We start from the raw sequence: 21141 nt of genomic DNA on the forward strand, positions 1-21141 counted from the left end.
AGAGAGGGGGAGCACAAGCCCCCTTCCAGCCCCACCAAATCCCCCTAAAGCACTCTGCAAACAGTGCCGTAGGGAGTGCAGTCACCCTGCTCGGGCACCAAGCTGGTACCGCTCATGCACCCACCTAGGCGCTGGGCCAAGGGCCCCCGGAGCGGACAGAGGGGTCAGTGGCTTCGCCTTTGAGTCCCCGCCAGACAGCGCAAGTACCCCGATCTCCCCGGTCGGCGTGGAGAGGGTAGATGCGACCGACGGATCCTCCAACTTCCAGCTCCCGGGTCCAGGCCAGGTGCGTCCCGAGGCCGCCACTTACCTGGCATCCGGAGGCCGGCGGGGTGCGCATCCCCCGACCGGCCGCGGATCGGGCTGCTGCAGATGGAATAGAAGCCAGGCGCCAGTCGAGTCGGGTCGGGTAGAGCGCGCAGGGACCAAGCCACACCGTCTTCAGAAAACAATCCGGGCGGCGCGCTGCTCCGCACCAGTGGAAGCCGCCGGTCCCGCCTCCGCCTGCACCCGTTGCCGGGAGACCCGCGTGGGCCGAAGGGGCTCTTTGTATCAAAGCTGCCGTGACATCACGAGGCGCCGGTGCTGCCGAGGCTCTGGCGGCGGGCCTCCGTGCAGGGGGCGGGTCCTGAGGCCCGGCGGTCTGGGAACCCGAGCCGCGGGGGCGGGGCCCAGGTAGCCCCGCCCACCCAAGGTAAGGGGCAGGTGGCGGAGGCGGTATCCGCCAATGGCCGTAGGATTGGCGCCTCGGTGGGTGGAGCTCGCCCCAGCGTACAGTTGCTGCAGCCCAGGGTAGGGGGATTCCGGCCGGAATCAAAGAAGACCAGAGTTTGCGCTTACTCTCCACCGGCTCAGTGCAGCGTCACGGACGTCACTACTGGGCGAGATTCAGGCAGCACTGCCCGGCCGGCTCAAGCTCAGGAAGGAAAGGCTGCCAAACCCGGCCCCAACCCACCACCAGCTGGAGTCTGATTTGGTTAGCCTCAGACCTACCAACAACTTTTCTCCCTTCACGCCAAGGAAAGCTACCCATAGTAATTCCAGCACCAAGATACAAGTGGCAACAAAACGAGCGAACACAACAGAAAGTTGAGCTTACATCAGAAACGCTACTCTCTCAGGCTTTCGTATCATTCAAGATTAAAAGGAGGCAGAAGTGTTAGGACTAAAGCAAAACAGCAAACGTTAAGAACGCAGCTTCCCTTCAACTTGACAGTGTCTTACCCAACTGGAGAAAACAGATTACTTTCCTAACTGACAGGCCCCAAGCTACCTTCTGAGGTCTTACTGCTCAACAAAATGATGCAAGCAAGCACTTGGGTATGGTTGGAATGGGCAGGGTGGCTTCACATCACACACACACACACACCACACACACACCATACACACGAGCACACACACATGTACGCACACACGCCACACACACACACCCAAACGCACATACACATACCACACACACGCGCGAGCACACACGTGCACACGCACGCGCACGTACACACACATACCACACACACCACACACACACACCACACACACCACACACATGCACATACACACACCACACACACGCACACACACATACACACCACACACACACACACTCCTCTTTCTACTGCTTGCCCACATGCTCTGTTAGTGTTTCCCAACCTCCGGGTCTTATACCAGATATTTACATTACAATTCATAACAGTAGCAAAACTATAGTTATGAAATAGCAACAAAAACAAGTTTATGGTTGGGGTCCGACAGCATGAGGAACCGTGTTAAAGGGTCGCAGCACTAGGAAGGTGAGACCCGCCGCTCTAGTCCTCTGTTCTCAACTCCTTTCTCACCACTGCACGTCCTGCAGTAAATTCCCAGTTACCTCTCTATTTACCTGATCAAAGCCCACTAGAGCTGCAGCTTTGCTTGGACAGCCTTAGGTCTGTGAGGGGGAACTTCCTGGTAAGGTCTGTGAGGGGGGAAATTCCATCCCCTGAGGCCTTCTCTAAATTTATGTCTTGTAGTTTCTATATGACCTTTGGAACTGTGCTCAAGACACCACCGACTGTTTCTTACACTCCCCTCTGTCCAGCCCCACAGTCTTAGGTGGGCAGAGTCAATGAACTGAATCTTAGCTCTGGAGGAAGGCAGACCTGGGTTTGAGGCCTGCTTGTCTGCTCTTTGTCCTGGGAGTTCCCATTACCTTTCTGAAAGAGGGGAATGCCACAGTCCACTGCCTGGCTTGCTGTGTACTCCCTCGCAGGGCACACACTGAATGTTAAGCCCTAGGCAAAGGCAGAACTCTCAAATACTTGAGTGCTCAGCCCTGAGACCCGGGCTCAGCAGGCTCCAGTGGTGTCAGGTGTGGCTAAATTCAGGTGACCTACCCTGGCTTGCCTTTGCTTCCAAGGCCCATATTCTGGACTACTCCAGAGAGCAGAACCCAAGGCAAGTGTTCCTCCTGGGTCTCTACTGGCATTCAACAAAAACAGTGAGGGAAAATGAGAGCTGGCAAGTCCCTCCCTGCCCATCCCAAGCCAGGAAACCCAGCCATGGCTTTTAAAACATTTGAAATCACTGGTCCAGTTAAGCATACACTTGTTTCTAAGTTTCCCTGTCCAGATAACGTATTTAAGAATTCTACAGAGTGGATGGTGTCGGTGGGGCCCTCTTTATTTTTCTCACAGGAAGAGGGTTATTGGTCCTGAAAACCAAAGTGAGCCTGGACATGGTAGTTTATGCCAATAACCCCAACAGAGTCTGAGGCTGGAGGATTGCCATGAGTTTGGGGGCAGTCTGTGCTACAGAGTGAGACATTTTCTCAACAACAATGAAACCAAAAGGCCAAGTGCTGGGGTGCTGGGACGCCTTGAACACTGCTGCCGCCTTCGGTTCACCACCAGGAAGTTGCCCAATGTGCGGGAGCCTCAGTTTCTTCCTCTGTAAAATCGAAATAAGACGCTTCCTCTTTCAGGTGTGAGCTCCAGGTGAGATGGTGAAGTATCTGTCCAATGCAGTGCCTGTCATACTTCAGCATTCCGTTACCCCATACCCCACACTGACAGCCCCTGTTGCCTGCCCTGGCAGCACTTGCCAGCTGTCTAACTCAGTCTTAGCTCTGTGGGCCCCAGAACCAAGGGCCATGGCTAAAAGCCCCTGGGCAAACTGAGTTTAGCTCATATATACACTCAAGAGAACACTGGTAAGACATTTCAGGATTTCAGAGGTAACAATGATGGGCATTTTAGATTGGACCAGTGATTTTTTTTTTTAACTTTTTGTGTTTGTTTGTTTCGGTCTTTTTGAGAAAGCATTTTTTCTGGCTGTCCTGGAACTCACTCTGTAGATCCTACTGGCTTCAGACTCAGAGATCTGCCTCCAGAGTCCTAAGACTAAAGGGGTACACCACTGCTGCCCAGCAATTTTAAACATATTTAAACGTTAGGAAGATAAAAATAAAATCAAAAAGTCCTTTAGCGTAGAGTCTGGGATGTCAGACACTCAGCTCAGGAAATAGAAGCCATTATTAACTATATGAAGGGTTAACAACCAAAAAGCTTCAGGCAGTCTGAGAAACTCCCTGCAGGAAGATTTAACACACTCCCCGGGCAGTTAGGAGCAGGGAGGCCCAGACTACGGTCAGCATGCCAGGGGAATGCCCGATGCAGATGCCAATGTGATAAGGACCTCCACCAAAATGTATGACCTTGGGAAAGCTGAAGACGGGTCTGCAGTCAAGAATCTCCCAAAATTCCCCTTTCTGTACACTCTTCACTCCCTGAGCGGTCTGGTTAAAGAACAGTTCTGCTCCTCACCTCCACTAACCCCATCCAACTCTATCCTGATGGCAAAGGGTTGAGAGGAGAGCAGGGAGGAACCGAAAGGGTTTGTGGGGGAATTTACCCCTAACTTCCAGGAGAAACTTGCTACCTGCCAGCAGCGTTCAAGGGAACCAATGATGTTGAGGTGGAGGTGCTAACTGGACTGAGTGACTTCAAGAATTGAATAACATGTGGAGACCCAGGAGTTCAGGCAAATCTCCGTGTCTCTGGTTCAAAGGGTTGCAATGCATTGTGTGGAAGCCCAGCACTTGGGAGGTAGAAGCAGAAGGACAAAGAGTTCAAGGTTATCCTCAGCTAAGATAGTGAGTAAAAGCCAGCTGGGGCCACCCTGTACTCTAACGCAAAAAACAAATATAAATAAAACCATAACAAAACACCTATAATGCCAGGCGTGGAAGCGGATGCCTATCACCTCAATTTGTAGAAGGTGGAGGCAGAGGATCAGCCTCAGCTACATAGTTTGAGCACAGCCTGTGCTACGTGACATTGTCTCAAAACAATAACAGCAGCAAAGCCCAGTATGATGGTGCAAGCCTGGTTTATGTAATAATTCTAGGCCAGCCAAGGTTGCACCATGAGACTGTCTTAAACAGACCAAAAATAAAGACAATCAGACAACATCAAAACCCCACAGAGAACAAGTCTGAAGGAGTTAACAGAAAGGAGCTGGGGATGTGACACCGCGGGAAGACATCTTGTCTAGCATGCCCAAAGTACTGGTTCAGTACCCAGCAAGAGTGAGCTAACAGGAAATATAGTTCTTCTCCTCAGCAGAGCACCCTGCCCTTGTCTTTGAGGCTAGGGACATCAGGTAGGTGTCTTAGTAGACCAGTCCTTTAAGTATGTTTTACGAATTGCGGAGTCAAACTGTATTAAGGCAAGAAAACTCTTCTGCCTCTTTTATGGGCAGGGAGACTGAGGCTCAGAGGGGGCTGGGGCGTTTCCAAACCACACAGGGAGATATGCACTAAACATCATCTCCTTCCTGCTCTGGTTTGGCTGAAAGTAAGATGAGCAGGGATGGGGAGGGGCAGGGATGGGGAGTGGCAGGGAGCCGCCTTTCCCAGCCTGCTAGCCTAGTGGCCTGAGTCTCCTAAAGGAGCTCACTTTCTTTTTCTTTTCTTTTCTTTTCTTTTCTTTTCTTTTCTGAGACAGGGTTTCTCTGTGTAACACCTCTGGTTGTAGACTAGACTGGCCTCGAACTCACAAGAGATCCGCCTGCCTCTGCCTCCTGAGGGCTGGGATTAAAGGCGTGCGCCACCACCGCCTGACTTTCATTTTGAGGAGAAACAAATTCAAACCAAATCCTCTTCCAGAGAGTGTATCCAAGAATAACTTTTGGATGGCCTACCCACTCTGAAGAGTGATTCTTTCTGTCATGGGACCAACTTTCCTGTGGGTGTGGGCACACCATACTCCCATGAGTTGGATGTCTGAGTTGGTAGAGGCTGACAGAGAAAACATCAGTGAGAAAGATGGTCAGTTTGGGTTAGAACATTCCTCCTAACCTAGAACCACGTTTTCTCCATTGCCAGCACCCCACAGCTCATTGGACGCAGGGAAGGGGCACCTTATTCACTGCTAACACAACCCCGACCCCGGCAACCGATGCCTGCCACCCTTAGCTGTGCGAGCAGAGAACAGCTGGATGCTGACAGCAATCGGAAACAGCCCCCTAAGTCTGGCCTCAGGGGTCTCAAACTCGGATCTCTGCTCCTCCCTGGGTTCAGTGGAAACTCTGCCTGAGAAGAGATGAAGGCAACTGATGAGAGGGGAGTGGCTCCGTGGTTAAGAGTGCAGAGGACCCAGCTCAGTTCCCAGCACCTGCATCAGGAAGCCTACGACTGTCTGTAACTCAGGCTCCAGGGATCCAATGCCCTCTTCTAGACTAGAGGGCACCGGTACTCACACGTACATATCCACACACACACACAGATACATATACACATAACTTTAAAAGGAAAATACACCCTACTTCACAAAGCTGCCTTCTGACTTCTGTATGCACTTGGTGGCACATGCGACCCAGCTTCACATACATACTTACAGTGGAAACAAACAAACAAGTAAAGAAATAAATGGTCAACAAGACAGCTCATACAGTAAAGTCACTTGCCTCTGCCTCCCTGGGTGCTAAGATTAAAGGCCTGCACCACCACCATCTGGCTCCAATGACATTTCTTAAGATTAAAACAATAAAAGAGTTTCAGTTTCGCTTCTGTCTACTTGACATATGGTCTTCCATGTGAGGTCACATTTATAACCTCTTCTCCAGGCTCACCACACCCTGAAAGCAACCCCAAGTCGGGAATAGTTTCACTCCTCCCTGCTGTCCAGTCCACCTGTGACAGGCAGGATCTTAACCAGGTTTGCCCTTCCCCCTCCTAGCTTCAGTCTCTCTGTGATGGACTTCAGTCACTTTAAACTAGAACTGTCAACATCAGTCACGCTGGGCCACATGAGTGGGTTGCTTCTGTCAACACACACACCCTGGACATGGCTCCTGTTCAATAGTGTGGCCGTGCAGCAAAACCTGCTGGGACTGTACCACATGCTCCTGTCCTCTGTCACCTCTCTCAGAGGTTCCTAGAGTACACACACTTAGAAAGTGCCAGCTGTGACTTAAGTCTCAGCTTCCAGTCCCAGAACACAGTGACTGTACAGTGGCCTAGGAAAAGGAGAGAGGAACAAGCAGGCCGGCAGGAGCCTAAACGGCAGTGGCCTGTCACCCCAAAAGAAACTTATTTCCAGTCTCCTACTCAAGAAACTTGGGAGGCTCCTGAAGCCTGAGCCCTTCCTCTCTATCGGGTTTGTGCCAGGCTGGCACAGACCTAGCCTCTACCTGGGAAGCAGAACCATCCTCTCTCCTGCTCCCAAGCCTTGGTCAGCTCTCCCAGGTCCATAAAGCCTTCCCTGCAAAGTTGGGGCTGGATAGGGGGATTCCTCCACCTCCACACCCTCTGCTACCCCAGGGATAGACCTTGCAACAAGTATCTGTCCTCTATGGCCATCGGGTCCTCAGGTCAGGCCCCTCCTAATGTCTGGCTGGATCCTGAGCAGTTTGGGTGGGACCAGGTCTTCAGGACACCAGCTCCATGTTCTTTCTTCCTTTCCTTTCCTTTTCTTTTCTTTTCTTTCTTTCTTTCTTTTTTCTTTTTGGCAGAGTGTCACTATGTAACTTTAGCTGGCCTTTCCTGGAATGTGCTATGTAGAAAAGGCTAGCCCCTAATGCATAGAAAGCTGCCTGCCTCTGCCTCCCAAGTGCTAGGACTAAAGGCATGGGCCACCATGCTGGGCCTGTAGCTCCGGTGCCCACGTGAAGAGTGGGTTTTCTGAGTCATTCAAACCCGACAGGAGGGGATGATGGTGAGCAAAGCTAGGCTTCCTCTTTGACACACATCTCTGAGTCACACAGTCACCCGAGAAGAGATGACTGGGGGAAGGGAGAGAGACAGGGTTCCTTTTGATTCAGAATTGGGAGGACTAGAAGGGAACGTTCTTCCCTCCCTTTGGTGATTTCAGGCAACTGCACACCACACCCACGGCAGTGTAAACACTTCCCAGACTCACTTCTCACCTCCCCCTGGCCCGGGGTAGTAGGGATAGGTCACCCTACCCAGGTCAATTCACTGCCAGCTTGTAGAAGCAGTGGTCCCTGACCCGCCCTGCTCACTGAATCACTCAGAGCCTACGACTGCCCACTGGCTGCTTTCAATTTAATGCAAATGGAAAGAGACAGATGCTCATGGCCCTGGGTAAAAATGCTCAGGTGAGTCTGTGGATGGGAAGCATGTGATCACGGCAGAAGGCATCACTGTTCCTTCACTCCTGCCTAACGGATGAAAATGTCCAATGTGTCCGATGCTGCTGTGGGTCTTGTGGGTACAGCTGAGAGTAGTACAAAGTCTCAGCTGGGTGCTCCAGAACTGGCACTGTACCAGGGAAGTCAGGCTAGCAAGCTTGTGCTCTGAAGAAAAGGGCCAAGGCCAGTCTGGGCCACATCGTGAGTGCTAGGGCTATGGCCTAAAACCTGTCTTCAAAACAACAGCAACACCAGCACATAAAAGGAGGGAGAGGAAGGAGGAGGAAGGAAGGAAACGGGGGGGGGGGGGGTGGCAATGTAGGAACAGATAAAGAGGCTCTGGGGTGCAAAGATTATCAGCCCCAGGATTTAGGCAATTTTTGTTTTTGCGTCTGGAAAGGGTCACGGTGTACCTCCTTGCTGCCTGGACAGTTGTTACTTGGCCATCATCAGGGGCCGCTGCTAGCCTCTTTCCCTTCAGTTACAATTCTGGCAGAGGCCAGGCCTTCTTTACCTTTGCCCCTCTCTCATCAGCAACCCATCACAGGGCCAGGGCTGGGCATATGGGTCCTCAAGGACTCTGTGCAGCCACCGAGGGGTGTAGGGTTTGTGAGATGTGAGTGGTCTCTGGGCCTGGCTCAGCTACACAATGGCCCCCAGGGCAAACGAAGTACCGAGAGCCAGAAAGTGCTGAGGGGTAGCTCAGTATAGAGCACTTAGCTTGAATGTGCCAGGCCCTAGGTTCAATCCCCACTTTTCAAGAACAAAGTCTCAAAAGGGGTGGCTTGTCAAAAAATAAAAATAAAAAGAGGAAATAGGTGGGAAATTGGCGCCTACATAAAAGGAAATGGCTCACCCATAATCACAAAGCTTGGTGGAGGTGATGGGAGCAGACTGAGAACATTGCTTTATTATCAAATGCTTGGTCCCTTCTGGCTAAGGGGAAAGCTCCTATTAATCCTGCAGAACTCCACTGAGCTGTGACCTCCAGGTAACGACTCTCTGTCTGGTCAAGTGAGGATCATGGTCTCTATGCCTGAGGCACCAGGTCTGAGGCTGTGATGAAGACAATGTGCTCTGGCCCTGATCAGGTCCCTGAGCGCACAGGCTGCAATTCCCAAGGACAAGGGCCCTATCCCTGGCTGTCTTTGAACTCCAGTCCCTAGTGTCTGGGACAGAGGATCACTTACACATGTGGAGAGCAGAGGGTGTGGGTTAGCAGAACCTTCTGGAGGGTTCCTAAGATGCTTATCCCTAGGCTTTTTTGTTTTGTTGGGACGGGGGTTTCTCTGTGTGACAGCCCTAGCTATCCTGGAACTCACTCTGTAGACCAGGCTGGCTTTGAACTCACAGAGATCTGCCTGCCTCTGCCTCCTGAGTGCTGTGATTAAGGCGTGTGCCACTACTGCCCCGCTCTCTAGGCTTTTGGAGATAGAGTCTCGCAGCGTAACCCACGCTGACGGCAACCCTATGATGATCCTGTTGTCTGTCTCCTGAGTGTAGGCTTGTGACATCATGCCCAGCTTCAAGACATTTGAAAGGAGACAGCTGAGCGTATTAAAGAGACCTCCTTCCAGACCCAAAGGCCTTTTCCCAGAACAGATCTGGGAGACCCCCTCTGTCCCATGGGACCTGGACCCCAGTGAGGATAATTTCCTTTTTTAAAGTATTGTTGTTTGTTTTTAAGACAGAGTTTCTCTGTGTAGCTGGGACTTGCTATGTAGACCAGGCTGGCCTCCAGTTAGTCCACAGAGATCACCCGCCTCTGCCTCCAAGGCGTGGGATTAAAGGGTGCGTACCACCACACCCAGCCTCCGGCAGCTGATTCTTAACAAGAACCACCAATTATTGCCCGTCTGCTGCGTGCCTCCCTCTCCGCGCTTCTCGCTCTCACCAGCTACCCCTCAGCTGTCACTGGCTCCATACCACAGGTGAGGAAGAGTGGAGTGGCAAGGCCTGGGGACAGAGCTGAGACCTGCCTCTGATCTGCCTGGGTCAGGAGGGCTTCCGCTTCACTCTGTCACCTGTACAGCAGGAGTCCACTGTCCAGCTCAGGGGCTTTTCACAGTGCCGCTCACACCAGGTCTTGGGGACATGCCCACACAGACCTCAGCTGTGTCCACTTTTAGCCCCTCCTCAGTCCCATGAATGGACGAGGCTCTCTGACACCCCTTAGCATGTTCCTGAAATTCTAGCTATCTGCTTCATTCTCAGCCCAAACTGAGATCCTCCGCAGGGACCGACACTCCCTAGGAGTTAGTCTTAGGAAAACGCACACGCGCGCGCGCACTCACACACCCAACAACTACTGCTGGATGTGGATGGGTGTAGACTGGTTTTTCAGATCAGAAGACACTAAAAGGCTTATAATTCCACTCTGAAAGCAAGCAAATCCCTCAAAATTGTCTCCTTAATCACATCCGTGGAAAACACCCCAAGCCACGGCAGACAGATGGAAGCAACAGGCCTGTAGGCCGGCCAAGACCCAGCATCAGTAAGGCAGAGAGCCTGGAGCAACTCCAGGAGGGCCCAATGCCACCAGTTTATTTGGGCCTGCCCAATCTATCCCTGGATAAACAGAGGGACAGGCTGGTGTGGGGACCAGGACTGGCCTCTCTCCTCTCGGCACACACACACAAGTCCTTTGTGGCTTCTCTGCCAGGGCTGGGCTCAGCAGAGGAAAAGCAAAGCCTCCTGCCTGGCCTCTGGACACTGAGCCACTGTGTTCAGGTGGAAACTGGAGAGGCTGAGCCCAGAGGAGGCCCTTTGCGGGGAGGAGGGTGCCCTAAAAAGAAGCTGTCTTCAGGCCAGGCTTCCTGCTTTCCCAACTTAACCACAAGGCTACATTCATAGGGGTGAGGCCCCCTGGCATCCACTCTGCTCAGGCTACAGCCCCCAACAGCTCAGTTGCAGACTACCTGTACTTCCCTAGGTTCTCAGCTTGGGGCTCTCACCCGAATGGCAGGGCAGATGGCAGCTCAGTCCCCTGGTGTTATTCTGTTTTTGTTTCCTCTTTGGTTGCCTTAAGTCTTCCATGGTTGAGCCACCTCTCCTGCCCATTTGTTTGCTTTTGAGGCCTCATGTATTCTAGGCTGGTTTTAAACTGGATATGTAACTGGGATAAATCTTCAACTCCTTATGCTCCTGCCATCTCCTGAGTGTGAAGATTACAGGGATGCACTGCGGTGTCCAGTCTTATGTGGTGCTGAGAGTGGACCCCAGGAGCCTTGTGCACACTAGCCAAGCATTCTACTGACTGAGTTACACCCCCAGCCTCTGTTTTATTTTATTTTCATTTTGTTTGGCTAAAACAGGACTTTTAAATCCTGACCCTCCTGGTGCAGCTTCCCGAAGCGCTGGAATGACAGGCACACACCACCATATCCAGCTCCTCTCATTACTGGTGGTGGCTGCACTCTATAGAAAGTTGCCACCAGCCCTGAATCGGCGAATACCAACTTCTGCGATGACCCAGAAATCTTCAACACCTGAGCCCCCTGGAGGTACAGACTTCCCCCTGTGCCTGCCTCAGTTCAGATGTGGTCTGCCTCGGGCTTCAAGCCCCATCCTTCTCTTTTTCCCTGGGGATGGGGTGTCTTGTCTGGCCTGTGGCTTTACATCCCATTGCATGTTGATGGCCAGTCTGGACCTCTGCCCTGAGCTCCAGATCCCTGCACCCAGCTGCTTAGAGGAAGTTGTTGGGGTGTCCTAGCCATCAGACCTTAGAAAGCAGGAGGCAGAGGACTTCAGGGGATCTCACAGGGCCCCAGAGTAGGAATGATCTTGCCAAGTGGTCCAAAAAAGAAGCAAGGAGGTAGAAGTTTTGTATCTCTCTTGGCCAGCCATGAAAGGCAGAGGGCTCCAGGGGTGGCCCCTAGGGTGGGCCTAAGATAGCGCACACTTCTGAAGACAGGAGAATGAAGGCCTGGAACCCACAGGGGTCTGAATGACTGCTTCCACTTGTTGATAACATGGCCCCAGTATCTGAGAGGCATCCAAAGGGAACATGTCCACATACCAGATGCCTAGTGTCCCCCGAAAGCTGCCATGTCCCTCGGCCCCACTCCCACTGCACCTAGCTAGCTAACTACACAGGCATTTACACAGGTCTCATTGAGTGACCAGCCCACTCTCAGCCTCTCTCAGCAGGTCCTGAGTCTGTACTCAACGGCTGTCACCACTGTAGACCAAGCTACTAGCCTCTCAACACAAATGCATGTAAGCTACATCTATAGCACAACAACTCCAGCGGGAGAGTTATTACCATGTCACAGAACCCTGCCATCCCGAAAGCAACTGTGCTCTTGAAGCAGAGTCCCCAAGATTCACTCCTATCAGCTCCGGCCACAGGCTGGGCATCAGCTCCTTAGACTCATTCATCCTGTCTACCACCTCTCTCCAACACTTCCACACCCGTTCCTGGGACCCCTTCTGTTCTCTGTCTCTACATGGCCGACCTTCTCCTGCCTTGGTGTTGTGCATCAAGGCCCAGGTCTCACACATGTTAAGGAGTATTCCACCACTGAGCTACACCCTAGCCCCAACCTTTAAAATATTTTTCATGATTTTGAATTCTGTGTCTATGTGTTTGTGTGTGGGTATGTGCAGAGTGCGGGTGTCTGAGGTGGCCAGAAACACCCTGACACCCCCTATCTAATACCAGAGTTACAGGCACTTGTGAGCTGCCCGACATAGGTGCTGGGAACCAAACTCAGGTTCTCTGTAAGAGCAGCAGTTGTGCTTAACTGTTAAGCCATTTTGCTCACAGAAGGAACATTCAGGGTCAGGTTCCAAACACATGGTAGCTGGTGGCTGGAACAGCATTTGCTGTCCAGCCCTCCTGCTAGGTAGCAACTTTCTCATGGTACCTCATGAGAGCTACTATCAACTTCCCCTTTGCTGGCCGATAGGAACCTTAGGGAGAGGCTTGTTCCTTGGTTTCTGTTTGCTGGGACTCACTGTAGGCCCAGTGCTGCTCTGAGCACAGGCTATCATAGCCCTTCTGAGGCGAGACCGCGAAGGCAGGGGTGGAGGGTGCTGTGTGTGTGTTCGGTGTCACTCCAGCCGGAGAGGTGATGGTGACGAAAGTGAGCGCTTCCCAGAGGCTGACTGCAGGGGCTGGAAGGAGCTTGGTATTAGTTAGCCTGCTCTACCTTCTTGGTCCACCAGGCAGGGTGCAGCTGGCTGCGTCTTCAGTGCAAGTTCCTCAAGCTTCAGCTCCACACCTCTCAAGTGCGTGAGAGGGGCCCTGACAGTGTGTTCCTGTACAAAACCAGGCTATGCCGCAACGCCTTGCCTTCAAAGAGCTTCCGGTCCCATCCCATGTGGATGTACCTGAGGATATACCATTCTTCCCGTGGGCATATACCCACCAGAGGACATGCAAGGCCAGGATGCTAGCCTGCCTATCTTCCAAGCCCTTTCCATTCTGCACAGCAGAAGGAGCCCTGGATAGGGTCAATATGCAGTTGCCCAGGGAGCGCCTTTGCAGCTGGGTAGCTTTCTGTGAAGAGGGAGGGAGAACCTCTGATCAGAAGGGTCCCAAGTCCAGAGTCCCGAGAGTTTGGCATCAGAACGGCGCTAGATCTGAGCCCTGACTCTTACCCCAGACATATTGTATGTTCTTCCAGTCTCTGGAGGCACCATGCCGTGGAAGGCACCACTCACCCCAAATAAACCTGCTTTCTGTCACCTTCCCCTTGGGCCCCATGGCCCAGTCAGTGTCTAAGAATACCAGGCTGGGGCAAACAAGAGCTGGCACGCTCTCCGTGAGGGCAGGCTCTCCCTTGGCCATTTGCAAGGGGCCAGTTCGGCTGCCCAGGCATTCAATTTCCTTCATTAGAATGGGCCCCGAACTGGCTGCCACTGACCTCTGGCCCCATTCCATCACAGCGGGGATGAAAGCAGAGAAAAAGGTCGCAAAGGAGCAGCCCTTCCTGAGCAGCTGGGATAGGGAGAGCAGTGGGCAGTGGGTGCAGTGCGGGATGCTCCACAGGCAGCCCAAAGAGACAGGACACAAAGCCATCAGGGACGAGCTCACAAAGGTGGTCCTCCACCTAGTACAGCAGGAGAGCCCATCAGAAGAGAGGGTGAAGGCAGAGGGAGACCCTAGGAGTCCCAGCTTTTCTGAGCTGAGGGTCCTGGTGGCACCCACCCAGCGCCAGACAGGGGGTAAGGTTCACAGGCCACTTAGACCAAAGGCAAAGATTCCAAGTGTGAATTCTTCCAGAAACTGGGGAAGTTTTTGTGTGTCGGTGCACATTAGCATAACAAACAGCCGGCTTTCTAGACTGAGGGTGGCAGCTTCCCGTGGGGCCTCGTGTCCCTGAGGGACATTCAGACCCCTGGGAAGCTGAGTGCCGGGGCTCTGTAGGGCCACCTGCTTTCTCTAGACAGCTCCTGTTTTCTCTACACGGCTCTGGCCTGGCAAATGGGATTGGGAATTTATCAGAGCCCATGGTGTGTGTGGCGAGAAGATGGGAGTGTGGAGGGTCTTTCAAGGCCAAGCTGTGCTAAACCGCCAGCTGAGCTGCAGCTGGCCAGCAGGGGTGCGGTGGCACACACACACACACACACACACACACACACACACACACACACGGGCCACTTGCCAGAAGGGCAGCCGACTGAATAACTTTACCAGAAGGCTTGGGAAAATCTCTTCACCTCTCTCGGCCTCACAACAGGCTCAACAGGCAGGTGGAATCCTAGCAACTCAGGAGGCTGAGGCAGTTCACAGCTAGCCTGGGCTACAGAGAGAAAGCCTGTTTTAAAACATCAAAAGAACAGCAGATCTCTGTGAGTACGAGGCCAGCCTGGTCTACAGAGCTAGTTCCAAGAGAGTCAAGGCTACACAAAGAAAATCAGTTCAAAATAAATAAATAAAATAATTCTTTAAGATTAACATTTTAGTGCTTAGGAGATGACTCAGCAGGATAAGAATACTTTTCGAGGTTTTACATTTGGTTCCCAGAACCCATACGGTAGCTCACGAATGTCTGTAACTTCAGTTCCAGGGGAATCTGACACCCTCTTCTGGCCTCCACAAGCACCAGGCACACATACGTTACACACACATACACACATGCAGGCAAAGCACCCAAACACATAAAATAAATCCTTTCTTTAAATTAAAAATTTAAAGTTGGCATCTAACACACAGCACAGGTTAGCCTTGAATTTCTGGTCCTCTTGCCTCTCCTTCTCTAGTGCTGAGAACGCACCAGGCCTGGTTTATGTCACACTGGGAATCAAACTCAGGGATTTGTGAACGCTAAGTGAGTTCTCTACCAATAAGCTACATTCTGGCTGCTAAAATTTGTTTTAACAAAGCTAACCTTTGCAATAACGCTTTCACTAACAGCGCACACAGGGAGGGGGTCCCACCCTCCTGCAGGTGAGAAAACAGGTCAGGAAACCAGAGGCAGCAAAGAGGCAAACCGTGTACCGGGTGTCCAACTGTCCCCTCCCCAGGACTGTCAGCTGTGCTGCTCGGTGACTCTGGGAGTGGAGAGTGGAAGCTGACTGGTGGAACTGGGAAGCCTGGGGGCTGACTGTGCTGCAGGACTGGAGGGCATAGACCTGGGGACAGGGGTGGGAACAGCTGTGACTAAACCTGAGGCCAGTCAAGCGAGCTTCTCAGCACTCTGCTTCTCAAGTCCGCCCAGGATTGTGGGACAGTGAATGGAGCTTGCAGCCTGCACTCAGCCAGCCAAGGTGTGAGGACAGCGTTGTCACAGGGCCAGGGGAAGACCCTGAACTAGAGCAGAGTTTAAGGGAGCAACCCTGAAGAAGGCACAGGTCCTCTACAACCCATGTCCCCGTCTAAGAGATGAAAGTCTTAACCGTTGCCCAAATGGTGCCAGTCCCTGACTCCCTCCCAGAGTCTGGCTGAGAATAGCGGCCCATCATCTCTGCTCCCTGTGACAAGCAGCGGCGCTGATACTGCCCTTTGATTACAAGCTCCCAGAGGGAGGAATAAAAATAAAATAGCCCTGGCAGTAGCAGCTGCCCTGTGAGGAGTGGGCCCACACGATGGGAAGGTGGCCGCCAGCTGTGCTCGTGAGGTGCTGTTTGACGGGCCATAGGAGGCCGGGAGTCCCTTACCCTGACAGCAAAGGACACGTCACGGCTTCTCCTGGCCACATTCACACATGTGAAGGCACAATGGGATGGCTGTCAGGCTTGGGGTCTAGCAAGGAGAAACAGATGGACTGGGAGAAAGATAAGCGCAGTTCGCGCTGCAGGATGGAGGGGGTTCAGGGACTGTGGCTCTTGGGCCAAGTGAGAACACACGAACCCCAGATACTCCAAGACTCCAACCAAGTCCTGGAACCCTGGGGTCTCCCTCCGAAGGGTGCTTGTTTTGTAAGAGGACCATGCCTCGACGGTTTCCCTGCCCTGATGATTCGAGCTTTACTGTTCTGGGGACAGTCTACTGGAACCCCGAGATGGCAGCGGCAAAGTACAGAGCTGACTTCATGGTCAGGATCAAAGAAGGCTTTTGGGGGAGGGGTCTAGGGGCCAACAAGACAGCCGGTAAAAGTGCTTGCAGTGTAAGCCTGGAGACCTGCGTTTGATCCCTGGTACCCAAATAAAGGCGGGGGAGAACCTACTCCCCAAGGCTGTCTTCTGACTTTCACATACGTACTGTGGCACGTGTGCCCCACCCCCCACATGACGCACACACAGCTGAGAACTGCGCATGCAACCATACAGCTGGCTGCACCTTAAAACCACCAGGGCAGCTTGGCAAACTCCCAATGACTGGTCAAACTGCAGAGCAATTAAATCTGAGAGACTTTAAGGCTCTCCCGGTGAGCCCGTGTGCGACCTACCAGCGCGTCTAGTAGACAGGGCACATGCATAAATCGCCTGGAGGTCAGAATGTAGGAATCTGTGCAGCCCAGGCTGGGTGGTCTAATCAGCTACCAGGACACACATATGGATGGGCACAAGTCACGAGGGGAACGGCAAGGCCTTTAGCTGTCCCATGTGTGTTCCGGTGGAGAGGAATGGCCTCCCCAGTCAAGTGTGAGTGCAAACACCTCCCCATTCCGTTTGACAGTTCAGAGGGGCTTGGTTTGTCACAGCTCTGAGGGGCTCTGTGCCGAGGAAACCAGTCTCTTAGGGATCCCCAGAATGCGTTGTATAGCCAAGTTCCCGGAAGTATCCTGTGTCTCATAGTGCTTTTTAGCTGTGTGCTTTAGGGGCTGAGTCTGAAGGGTCCATGGGGGCTGGAGTTATAGACAGTGAGGAGAAGCCAGGCCAGGCTGGGGAGGGGTTTTACTGCCTAACCTCTACCTCTGGGGTGGGGACTTTAAGTTCAGAGACATTTTTCAAAAGCCAAGGTGTCCACATGGGTCTGAGTTGCTACTCCATCTGACCCAAAGACTACTTACTTACTTTTTTTTTTCGAGACAGGGTTTCTCTGTGGCTTTGGAGCCTGTCCTAGAACTAGCTCTTGTAGACCGGACTGGCCTCAAACTCACAGAGATCTGCCTGCCTCTGCCTCCCGAGTACTGGAATTAAAGGCGTGCGCCACCACCGCCCGGCTTTACTTACTTATTTACTTAATCGTTTGGCTGTTGTTTGGAGACAAGTCCCTGGTTCCTAACATGGGCTGGCCTGCAACTCTCCACCTCCTGGCCTGGGCCTCAGCACTGGAATTATCTGTACCACACACCCAAACTTACAGAGATTCACCTGTCTCTGACTCCCAAGTGCTGGGGTTGAAGGCATGCACCACCACCGCCTGGATTTAAAGACAGATTTTTTTTTTTCCAATGGGTGCCTTACACAAGAACTTGAAGTACCTTACCCCAAACCTTGTCAGGCTTTAGACACTGGTCAGGGCCTGGGGAGGCGGCAACCACTTATCCCGTCCAACCTGGTACTGAGGCACCTGTCTCATTTTCCTCCAGGAAGGTGGCAGTGACCAGAATGCAGGAGTGAGTCTTAGTAGTCATTGATCTCAGGAATCACAAGAACAATGGTCCAAGTGTCCCTGTGCTCCAGAGAGGATGCCCTAGACAGGCGTGTCCTGGTGCAGGGGAGGGCTGGGGGAACCTGCTCCCAGGGAACACAGCAGAGGTAGAAGGAAGGCCACCTAGGAGAGGGAGGGAGCACCAGTTTGCAGATGGGAGGATCTTGTTGCCAGAGACACTAAGTATCAGGTAGGAGCAGATACTGGGCTCTGTATACAAGTTATCGATGAGCTCTGGTCCAAGGGCCCTTCATTGTTTCAACAAAGTCACCCAGTCCTAGTGTGTCATTCCTCAAGGCACAGAAGTGAACCAGAGATAGCTCTGACCACCTGAATCTAGTGATCAACAACAACAAAAACAATTTAATCTGATAAGCATTTTATCACTATTTTTTAAATAAGGATACTGTTAAGATAAGGATACAGTACCACACAGCCTATCCATCTGACAGACCCCAGGGTCCCTGTATGTGTAGACTGTGTTCACAGTGAGCTGAGTCCCTGTATGTGTGTGTAGACTGTGTTCACAGTGAGCTGAGTCCCTGTATGTGTGTGTAGACTGTGTTCACAGTGAGCTGAGTCCCTGTGTGTGTAGACTGTGTTCACAGTTGAGCTGAAGAAGGATTTAAGGGAAGGACCGGTGTAATGACACAGAGGAGAGGCCTAGGCAAGACTAGAGGGGACAGGAAGTCAGCATAGGGGCTGTCACAATAACCAGACAATGATCATGGAAAAGGCTGGGCCTGGGAGCTGCACGGGTCACGTGTTTCCTTAACTTTCAGGGGTGGCATGCCCACAGTCTGCTAGACTAGTTCTTCCCTGGGGTTGTGTAGCCCAGGAACTCTAGAGGATGGATAGGTGGAGGGAACAGACACACCTGACCGATTGGGAGTGTGGGGCCAAGTATTTTTGGAGGAGGAAGTGGCAGCTAAGCCCCAAATGCATTGCACACCACGCCCTGAGTCAGTTGGATTTGTTTTTCTACAGCAAAGATTCTGGGGCTTAAAGGGGTTCCAAGAGCCAAGAAGGTTGGTAAAGAACCTCCTCCAGATGGGAGGTTCCTAGGGTGCCTAGGGTCATTCAAGGTCCAGAGGCATAATGTCTCAGCAGATTAGAGATGCTACCAAGAACAATGACCTGAGTTTGACCTCAGGATCCACACGTGGAAGGAGAGAAACAACTAACTCCCACAGCTTGTCCTCTGACCTCCATTTGTACACACACACACACACACACACACACACACACACATTCACACTCACACAAATATAATGAAGTTCAGAGGCTAAGAAGCCCAGGTCATCTCTAGGCTCCCTGTAGAGGAGGCCCTTTCTGGGGTGTCTCTCAACCTCTGAGCTATCTCTCCAGTCCTCTGGGGTATCTCTTATTTATAATCACCTCACAGTTCCCTGATCTATACCCAGACAAAGGTCTCCAGGTCAGGACCTCTGTGTTCAGGTGATGCCAGCAAAGCGGGTTTAGGGGAACACTCTTCTGCCTTGTCGCTCAACCTGGGGGCTCCTGTGATGCTCAGGTTGTTTCCTAGCAACAGCGTGCTCCGGATGAGGGACCAGGACAAGCTCTGCAAGTCCTTCTTAGTATAGCTCCTTTCACCCAGGTGGGGGCAAAGGGGCAAGGAGGGGTCTGGGATGCAGAGAAGCCACAGGATAAGTGGAAGGGAATTGGCTAGCAGGAGTCCTGGGTGCAGACAACTGTGACAGCCCAGGCATCTCTAAGCCCTTCCCTTAGACAAGCGCCTTAGTTGTCAGCGTCTCAGCTTCCTCACAGTGGATACAACTGAGTGTAGTCTAAGCAGAAAGGATGGTTGGCAGTCAGAGGTCAGCCATGGGCAGTGTGGGTACTTAGTTTGTGCTGCAAATATGCCAACAGCCCACCCTGTGTCTGCCTCTTGCTGAGACCTGGCTCCACAGGGAAGGTGCCCTGTGCTGAGATGGAAACAGGAGAAAGACAGGGTGGAGAGGGATGGGCGAGTGGGTGAGGAAGGGGGGACAGGAAGGAGACAGCAATCGCACAAGTGTGTGGTGACCTAGTGAGGCTTGGCCAGAAAGGAGACATTAAGCCTCCAACTTGCTTCTTCCAGGAAACAGCCCTGAGCAATCCCTCTGGGTCTCCTGGGGGGCTATGAGGTAACCCCTGTCAACTTCCCACGGGGGAAATGGGAGGCAGTAGTTGGGGGAGAGGGACCCACAGCACTGATTGAAGAAGTCAGACCATAGCACCTGGGGAGGATGCATGGTGAGGCCCTATGATAAGGACCTTCCTGTTCTTGTAGGTTAGGGATGGGCTAGCCCCTTTCTCTAGCAATGCTCTCCGTTCAGTTCATGAACATGGGACAGCTCGGCAGGACAGAGGTCCAGTGAGGCTGGTCCTGCCCTGCAGAGGGTGCAAGCTTGTCCCAGGGACAGGAGGCACCACACTTCCAAGCTTCAAGCTCTCATTCTTTACCTGAGCAAAGCACTTGTCCCTAAATTGTACTTGAGCAGGACAAGCACACCCCCACTGTCCTAAGAAGTCAGCCTTAGAGATACAGTGTTCTGTGACCCTGCCACCTACCCTACCCAGGGCCTCTTCTACCCTATAAATGCTGGCTGGGAATGTAGCTCAGTGGGTAGCGTGTTTGCTTCACATGTATGAAGCTCTGGTGTGGTGGTACATGCTTGGAATCCTAGGATTCGGGGGCAGGGAGGAGAGGACCAGCTTAAGACCATCCTGGGGTGCTCACTTCAGCAGCACACATACTAAAGGTGGAGCAATACAGAGCGGATTAGCATGGCCCCTGTGCAAAGGGCGACACACAAACTCGTTAAGTGTCCCATTTATTTTTTTCCTTGAGTCAGGGTTTCACTGTGTAACAGCCCTGGCTATCCTGGAACTCATTTCAGGCTGACTTCAAACTCACCAAGATCCACCTGCCTCTGCCTCCTGAGTCCTGGGATTAAAGATGTGCACCACCACTGCCTGGCAAGAGTCCCATATTTTTAATAAAAGTATGTACTTTACAAAAAAAAAAGTTTTAAAAGACCATCCTTGGCTACACAGTGAGCTCCAGGCCAGCCTGGCCCACTTGAGACCTAGCTTCAAAAACAAAAGGAAACCCAAACCCAGCTGCCCCTGGTAATGCTGGCCATTCAGGTCCAGTCTCATTCCTATGGCAACAGCCTCTTTCCTACTGAAGACTTCCTTATTCCTTTTCCAATACAACCTCTCCTTCCTTAATTATAATTCATTGTGGATTTTTTCCCTTGACATCTTTAAAATTATTTACGATAAAAGACATACTCAGAGTGGGACCAACAAGATAAAAATAAGCCACAGAGAAAAAGGAGGGCAGCAGTCACACTGACAGACAGACAGACAGCATGTGGATTCGCAGGCCTCACAGGGGAACTCGTGCTAACTGGAGTGATTCTCACCATCTGACGAGGGTCCATTAGGAAAGAGCGGGTGCCAAGCCCAGCGCAGAATGACTGAGCAGAGGACAAATCCAGCTCGTAAAGAAGGTTCCAGGG

At 52.2% G+C, this 21141-nt stretch overlaps 1 protein-coding gene and 1 non-coding gene across 4 annotated transcripts in view; one reads left to right on the top strand and one right to left on the bottom strand.

The window, feature by feature from the left end:
- Window positions 1-21141, bottom strand: part of Rab11fip4 (RAB11 family interacting protein 4) — a 109986-nt gene that overhangs the window by 40152 nt on the left and 48693 nt on the right. Inside the window, exon 1 of one of the 3 annotated variants that reach the window (XM_041664327.1) lies at window positions 311-584. The exons of the other annotated variants lie outside the window; for them this stretch is intronic. Within the exon in view, the coding sequence (XP_041520261.1) occupies window positions 311-340 (30 nt within the window). The 5' untranslated portion in view covers window positions 341-584. Of the gene's footprint in view, window positions 1-310; window positions 585-21141 lie in introns of those variants that run through there. 3 annotated transcript variants of the gene reach the window in all.
- On the top strand, window positions 20347-20454 carry LOC121457255. The gene has a single exon (XR_005975748.1). It is a non-coding gene; the product is annotated as a U6 spliceosomal RNA (small nuclear RNA).

Source organism: Microtus oregoni, unplaced genomic scaffold (assembly GCF_018167655.1).
Source record: "Microtus oregoni isolate MIOR12 unplaced genomic scaffold, Mior012 000015F_ref0000493, whole genome shotgun sequence".
Taxonomy (NCBI): Eukaryota; Metazoa; Chordata; class Mammalia; order Rodentia; family Cricetidae; genus Microtus; species Microtus oregoni.